Below are 8,210 nucleotides of genomic sequence, written 5' to 3'. Positions count from 1 at the left end.
TCCTGGCTGAGATGTTTTTTTGCAATATTTCTAAATTAGTTGGGAAAGGAAAAAATTAATATTTTCATATATGTGATGCAAGTATATATAGCATTCTATATAAATTTATAAATTTCTACACTTCTACACTTCTTTTAAAAAGAAATATAAAAATATATATTAATATATATAGGATGTCCGATAATTGGTGTAACATCTCTCGTAGGCAGGTAGAAGGAGTAAAACTGAGTCGAAAAGTTCTGAATCATTTTTTTCTGTTACATATAATAAAGGAGTAATTATTGAGTAAATCAGGCCAATCAGCGCCGATCTTTAGCCAGGCGCACGTCAGTGAGTCGCGCACCTAGTGTGCGTGAGCGCTCCGCGTAAAGGTCGGCGCTGATTGGCCTACGACCGGCCCAGTGGTCTCGCGGCCTGAGTGCAGGGACTGTGAACCCGGAGGTCCCGAGTTCGAATCCGCTCACCACCTGAGGATTTTTTCCGGGCCGGTCCCTTTCAACCAAGTTTATTGGTTGATCGGCGAACTTAATCGGACCTCCAATAATTAATTCGGGTGTATTCCCGAATTAATTCCCCTCCCACAAGGCGATCTCAGTCTTAACATCTAGAGCACGAGCCCGACACAGATGGGCACGCCCACTGTGAGAAGACGGCCGTGTATCGCGTGGTTGTAGTTCCCACTGCACATCCCCCCCCCCTCATATTCGTTCAGAGGAAAATAACCAAAGACTGGCCATGCCTAAAACCCTTATAGGGGGCGAGTGCCATAATGACGAAGAAGAACGTAACTAGTAATAATAATAAATCGGAGACTGGCGTATGCTCCTTTTTCACCGGGGCAAGAGCCATTACAGCAAAGAAGAAGAAGAAGCTGATTGGCCTGATTTATTCATCATCACGGAAGCACTATTCATTTGTTAATTTCTTATTTTGTTCCGCTAAAAACAACGTTTGTTCTCGAACAAAACGAGCAAAACATTTTCAGTCAAGTTTGACTTTCTTCTTGAGAAGATATATATAAGGTTATATACTTTATTAGTGATGGAAAGCAGAAAAAGAAAACAAGAACTGATACGGCGAAGAGTAGATAGACATCGTAAAGTTCGCCGCCAAATTGATGATGAAAAATCTCTTGATACTGCAGGTATGCAATAAAAATGTAATTTTATTCTATTTAAAGTTATTTAAAATCGCGTAAATAAAAATCAGAATTCTTCTATTAATATTCTTTATACAGGGTGTCTCATAACGAACGAATCAGCCGAAGTGTGTAGGTAGATCGGGTCAATCCGAACAGAAAAGTTATTTACCATTTTGCAAAATGTGCAATAGTTATTAAGATATGAATTAATAAATGTGAGCCAATGAGCGCGCGGGGGGCAATGATCGGACTCTAGGGGTACCCCTCGCTCGCCGCTGTTCGCGGCGTACCGCCTAATATCGCCCGATCGCAAGAAGCTGAGTCGCGCCGCGCTTGTTTGTTTCTCCGCCTCTCATTGCTATGACATTGCATGAAAGAAGCCATTTTTCTTTACAGCTGATAATCGTGCACGCCTATAGAGTCCGATCATTGCCCCCCGCGCGCTCATTGGCTCACATTTATTAATTCATATCTTAATAACTATTGCACATTTTGCAAAATGGTAAATAACTTTTCTGTTCGGATTGACCCGATCTACCTACACACTTCGGCTGATTCGTTCGTTATGAGACACCCTGTATACATATATGTATATACATGTATAGATAGATAGATATCATATATCGTCACTCCCTACGTATAATTACATAAGTGTCACATATGGGATTTTCAGTTTATTGCATAATGACACTTAGAAAGTCATGTTCTTTATGGTCACCAAATATTTAAAAAAAATATTCATAAATAAGGTACAAATTTAAAACCGAAAGATCCCTAACTATAGGGAAACATATGAAGCTTTATACTTTTAAACTGCTCTTCTCTAAAATTTGCGTTTTGGAGTTACGGGATTATACGTAGGGAGTGACGATATGTAACGCTACTATGGCTGCGTTCGTTTTTTACTAGCAGTACTGAAAATCTACAGATTCATGTCACGTATAGATTTTTCAGTACTGCCAGTAACAACCGAAGGAAATAACAGGGCCTATATTGATAGCAAAGATGAAACGCCGCCGGAAACATTACGGGACAGATGATATGTATACGAATTCGCATAAGACTTCACAATTCATTCACTTTGACGCAAATACGCATGAGTGTGTTGAGCCAGCTTAATCTAGTAAAATCGTGTACGCATTCATGAAATTTACGTGTAGAATAAAAAGACACATTTGTCAATTTTTCTATTATTTATATATTTTTTCTTATTATAATATTAATTTAGTAAATTTTAATATTAAATCCAAACTTTTTATATTAACCTCTATTGCCTGTCAGTGCGTATGCGCATACGTTCAAAGTATACCTTTTTACATCTACATATACATATATATCGCATTTTCTATCTCGCTTTTTCAGCATTGGAAAGGTACATGATTAGCAATATAGTAGTATTACATATATGATAGATATATTGTTTAGCAAGTTTTAATTATATATTTCTGTTTGAGATTGAAAACCAATTATTTATACGGCAAACACTCATTTATACACAGAGAGAAAGGTTTCTTTAAATTTAATAATCCGATTTGTTTGACTCATATTTGTTGCAATCATTTGGTTTAATTAAGCATTATTTAATAAAACAACATTTTTTAAATATAATAGTATAAGTGTAGGTTAAATATTTCATTTAACTTTAACAAAATACTTTGTTAAAAAAACAAACAATCAACAAACATTTGGATTGTTTGACTTTCAAACAAAATATTTTATTAAGTTAAATAAACTATTGTTAAGTTACGTAATCTACACTATTATATTTAAGAAATTTGTTTTCTTAGATAATATGTTTAATGAAACCAAATAAAATATTATTTCATTGAAATAAATTATTTTAAAAATTTATTTATTTATTTGGTGAGTCACTTTTTGCGTATTACAATTGAATTTATATATGTATATGGTGTACCCGAAAGAACGCCTACTAAGCACATAGCGTTATTCCTTATTAAAAACTGTCGAATCAAAAAGTACTCAACCAGTTTTTTATTACATATAATAAAAGAATAATTATTGAGTAGATCAGGCCACTCAGCGTCAACCTTTAGCCGGGCGCACGTCAGTGAGCCGCGCAAAGCGCTCACGCACACTAGGCGCATGATTCACTGCACCCAGCTAAAGGTCGGCGCTGATTGGCCTGATTTACTCATTAATTACTCTTTTATTACATGTAATAGAACAAACTAGTTTAAAACTTTTCGACTCAGTTTTTAATAAAGAATAACGCTATGTAATTAGTGAGCATCTTTTAGTTACACCCTGTATATTTATATTGTGAGAAATTTTTTTTTACAATATACATATATACAATATATATTTTAATCAAAATAAATTTATGTACAATGTTAACTTAACTTTTGTAAATTCATAAATAATAAATGAATAAATAAGTCTTAAGGAGCCGTTTTGCAGGATGTTGTGCGGAAAATATGTCTTATATGTGTGTACACATTATAAGTAAATTCATTTATAAGTAAATTCACGTTTTCACGTGTGTTTTTCGAATCGAAATTTTAATTCTTAAATTCATATAGGATGCTAGTTTTGCATTTCTCGTCTATATGATAAACCCCGAATACCCTTCCTAATTAATTTAAAATATTGCAAAAAAAACTACTCAGCCAGGAGTCGAACCTGGAATTTCCGGCTTTCCGGGCACTTGGAGTTTGTCTCGCAATACTTCGTACATCTATTAAGATGTTGACTGATACTGTATTAACCGCTTATTTCGACAGCGTAGATTTAGTAGTATTGCGAGACAAACTCCAAGTGCTTCGGTAGCCTAACAGGGAAGGCGACGGCCCAGAAAGCCGGAGATTCCAGGTTCGACTCCTGGCTGAGGAGTTTTTTTCGCAATATTTTAAATTAGAGAGTGCATTCGGGGTCTATCATATATGAGATGCAAAACTAGCATCCTATATGAATTTAAGAATTGAAATTGCATTTCGAAAAACACGTAAAAACGTGAATTTACTTATATATGTGTACACACATATAAGACATATTTTCCGCACAACATCCTGCGAAACGGCTCCTTAAGACTTATTTATTCATTTATTAAGTTTGATAAACTTCATGAGCCAGAGGAAGATTCTCAGTTTAATATTCATAAATAATGTCTAAATAATTTTTATTACTTACTAATGAATTTTCCCTATAACTGGATTTTCACTAACACTAAAAATGTTTTTTTTTAAATGATACAATCAAAGTAAAATTAATTACGTAAAATTAAATAAATAAATAAAAATTAAATAAATAATTAAATAAATTAATTAAATAAATAAAATTAAATAAAAATGTACAATCAAAGTAAAATTAATTACGTAAAATTAAGTAAATAAATAAAAATTAAATAAATAATTAAATAAATTAATTAAATAAATACAATTAAATAAAAATAAATAAATTTTAATTATTTTTAATAAATAATTCATCAATTTTTTACTGCACATAAATATATTACAAAAACTTACGATAAAGCGATAAAAAAGTTAAAAATTTTGGAAACAAAAAGTCACGTTTTTTCGACCGATTGCGACAAACACGCTAAAGAGAGAGCAATGCAAATAAAAAAACATTACGAAGTTAAAAAAATAATAGAAAATCCTTTAAAAATTCAAGAACTCTTAACTGTTCCCGACCTTGAAAATAGTCCTGAAGAATCTGTGGAAAGATACAGTGACTGTAAAACAAAATAATAATAATTGCAATTCGCATTCAGTTATTGATGTTGGAAAATAGTTTTTATATATTTTTGTAAATTGCAGCATCTAGTTCTTCATCGCATTCATCACACAAAATGAGCAGACAACGTAATAAAACACGCCAAAAAACATTAGAAAAGAATAATAATAAATTTACAGTAAATAAAAGATGTAAATACTTCTTGAGTATATAATTTTATTAATGTATGTACAATTTTTATTGCAGATATTAACATTAATTAAATGTTTATTGTTTTAGATATACCTCGCAAAAATAAACTTTTAAATTCCCCAAAACAACAACAGATTGCTTCGTCGGAATGTGAGGAAATTTTAAAAAATAAAACGAGCACATCTGAAGAAACCTGCCAAAATGACACTAATCTCTCAACAACACAAAGTAAGCATAAATACTTTTTCTGGCTATATACATTTCTCAATTCTATTTATATAATTTTTTTATTGCAGATGATATTAATTAAATGTTTGTTTTTTTAGATATACTTAGTGAAAATAAAAATTCTACATATTCTTCAGCTTTAAATTTATTTTTATCAGTGACGACAAAAATACATTCACAACTAAACAAGGCTTTGTTACCAAATCAATTTGATGAAGACGGTAAAAAACATTATTTAAAAATTAAAATAGACTAAGTAAAAATGCTATGCGTCCTGGTAGAAATTGCAGTTAGAAAATGCTCATTTCATGAAGTCATTTCTTGACAATAAAAAATATTTTCTCGAATATCAAAATAAATGATTTTATTTAAAATAGTCAAATTTTAGCCATTATTTAAATTTTTTAAATGGATTCAGTGATTAATCAATAGTAAAAGCTTTTAAATGGCCATTTTTTAACTATTAATTAGCTTGTTTCATTTGCTTTTTTTTCTTTTTTTGTTTTTTTGCTTGTTTTGTATACACTTGGGTTATTTTTATAATATTCTTTTGCACAGAAGAACCCACTAAAATTTCAATGACGCATCCTTTAATTTTACAGTATCAAAATCAAGTCCCAAAATATTATTTGAATGTAAAACTGAATTAACAGATGGTTCAAGATCTTTTGTACATTCAAATATGCAAATTCACCTGATGAATCATGTGCATCTATCATTTTTTCAATTTTGTATTGAGCAGCTCTAGTTTTCAAAAGAGTTGTTGAGCTTTATTTAAATTTTTTAAATGGATTCAGTGATTAATCAATAGTAAAAGCTTTTAAATAGCCATTTTTTAACTATTGATTATCTTGTTTCATTTGCTTTTTTTCTTTTTCTTGTTTTTTTTTTTTTTTTTTTTTTCTTTTTAGCTTGTTTTGTATACACTTGGATTATTTTTATAATATTCTTTGCACAGAAGAACCCACTAGGATTTCAATGACGCATTCTTTATTTTTACAGCATCAAAATTAAGTTCCAAAATATTATTTGAATGTGAAACAGAATTAACACATGGTTTATTTTTGAAAAATAAAATTTTAAAAACAGCAATTTTTTTACTGTTTAGTTCCCTTAAATGTTTCTATTTTTATTGTTTTTATTTTGAATGTAGATGTAAAAGAAACAATAATAAAGGCTTATCAAAGCCAAAGTTTACAATTGACACAAATACATAGTAAACTATTAGAAATAAAAAAGTTGCTAAAAGACTTGTTAAAAATAACACAGAGGGATGAGCAAGCCACAATGTCAATTCCACGAAAACAGAAACTGGAAATTGAACTTATGAAAAATATGAAAGAGTTTGTTATAATAGAAGGAAAACTGAATAATGATCGAACCTTTCGCGAAGAGCTGGTACATTTATATTAAACATTAATAAATTTGTCATATTTATAGTAATATATCTGCTCTAAAAATGATGTGACTGTTTTCCTTATGATTTTTTATATTTATATGATCATATAAAATCAGATCGCGCCAAATTTTAGATCTGATTTTACACGATCACATAAACTCATATCCATCTTATATAAAATCATATTCGACCTTTATAAAAGTTTATATGTGATCGTACACAAAATTATATCCGATCCACGTATAATTCTATATGATCACATGATTTTTTATTTTTTCTCGGGTCTACACATAAAAGCATAAATACGAAACTACCCGAAAAAAATGAAAAATCATGTGATCATATAGGATTATATGTGAATCGGATATAATTCTGTATGATCATATAAACTTTTATACTAGTCAAATATGAGTTTATATAAGTTAAATATGATTTTAATGTCAGAGATACTGATGTATTATAAGGTATAATTCGATAAACGTCGAACCATCAAATGTAATTTTCGCACGTCATTATTATATTCGAGAACTTAACCGTCATAACGGAACATAAGGCAGAAAATTAAAAGTTGTAGACTGAAGATAAGTTTGTAGAGTAACTATTTTCAAATCACTCACAAATTGAGAGAAATATAGTGCTTAATACATAAACTTACTACTTTACTGCCATAAATCCTAAATAAAATTTACATTACAAACTTACTTTTACTTTGCAAACTCTGACTTGAATTGTTACCTTCACAAAAATATCTTGCAACATCTTTTTTAATTTCTAGAAGAATCAAACAACTGTTCAAATATAGACGCAATGAAAGTTGAAATTTACTATTTTAATAGTGCTTACAATACTGTAAAACAATTCTGGCAGATTACGGTGCAACGCAAAATCTTAAACCAACTCTAGGATAACAAAGTCGTGCGACAAAAACGTACCGACAAAAAAACTACCAGGTTTGCGTAAATCATTTTTCATACATTAAAATAGTTTAGTATATGCATATAACCATACACTGTGGTAGTCATAATAAACCAAAAAAATAAAAACTGCAACACACGGCATGAATAAAATTTAGAGTATGTTTTTTTTTCTAAGTAACAACACAAATGATTCTACTATAATAAAGCTAATAATAATAACGCTACCATAATAAATTTAAGCATTATATTTCTAAGCGACAGAACAAAAAGCGAAAAAACTGTTCTATCATCTATATGTATATAATTTCACGCAGATTTACTTTAAAATATTAAGTAGAAGCTGAGTAATTGTCGCAAAATTACAAACAATTTTAGTTTACAAACATTTTTATTATAAATAAAACTTTTGAAATACATATCTTTTTGTAGTACGAACATAATAAATTGTAACTAGCTTATAATTTACCGTATTCTAAATAAATAAAAAAATATTACTATTGAGTAACATTTGTTATAAGTGACCCGTAATGATTAGTAAACCTTGGAGGGAATAAAAGAGGGCAAAAGTTTAAACCAAAAGATTTTTTTCACTTTTGGCTCAGACCATTATTTAAAGAAATTTTTGCTTCCAAGTTTCACT

At 30.0% G+C, this 8,210-nt stretch overlaps 1 protein-coding gene across 2 annotated transcripts; it reads left to right on the top strand.

The window, feature by feature from the left end:
* The first annotated feature begins 829 nt into the window (after positions 1-829).
* Positions 830-7,897, top strand: LOC109860204. Of its 2 annotated transcripts, XM_020439133.1 has the most exons (6): positions 830-1,144; positions 4,918-5,025; positions 5,114-5,254; positions 5,353-5,475; positions 6,408-6,652; positions 7,429-7,897. In XM_020439133.1, the coding sequence occupies exons 1-6, from the start codon at positions 1,042-1,044 to the stop codon at positions 7,453-7,455; spliced, it is 747 nt and encodes a 248-aa protein (XP_020294722.1). In that variant the 5' UTR covers positions 830-1,041; the 3' UTR covers positions 7,456-7,897. The 2 variants fall into 2 exon arrangements, with proteins under 2 accessions (XP_020294722.1, XP_020294723.1); XM_020439134.1 differs by lacking the exon at positions 6,408-6,652.
* Positions 7,898-8,210: the final 313 nt, after the last annotated feature.

This window comes from Pseudomyrmex gracilis, unplaced genomic scaffold (assembly GCF_002006095.1).
Source record: "Pseudomyrmex gracilis isolate BER0280 unplaced genomic scaffold, ASM200609v1 scaffold_344, whole genome shotgun sequence".
In the NCBI taxonomy this organism is placed as follows: domain Eukaryota; kingdom Metazoa; phylum Arthropoda; class Insecta; order Hymenoptera; family Formicidae; genus Pseudomyrmex; species Pseudomyrmex gracilis.
The sequence above is the reverse complement of the archived record's forward strand: the minus strand, read 5'-3'. Positions and strand labels throughout refer to the sequence as shown.

Excerpts from the sequence above, each read along its gene's own strand:
- LOC109860204 (XM_020439133.1), top strand. The coding sequence starts at position 1,042 with ATGGAAAGCAGAAAAAGAAAACAAGAACTGATACGGCGAAGAGTAGAT. Across the intron at positions 5,255-5,352 it reads TAATCTCTCAACAACACAAA|ATATACTTAGTGAAAATAAA; the intron begins GTAAGCATAAAT and ends TTGTTTTTTTAG. Across the intron at positions 6,653-7,428 it reads GAACCTTTCGCGAAGAGCTG|AAGAATCAAACAACTGTTCA; the intron begins GTACATTTATAT and ends TTTAATTTCTAG.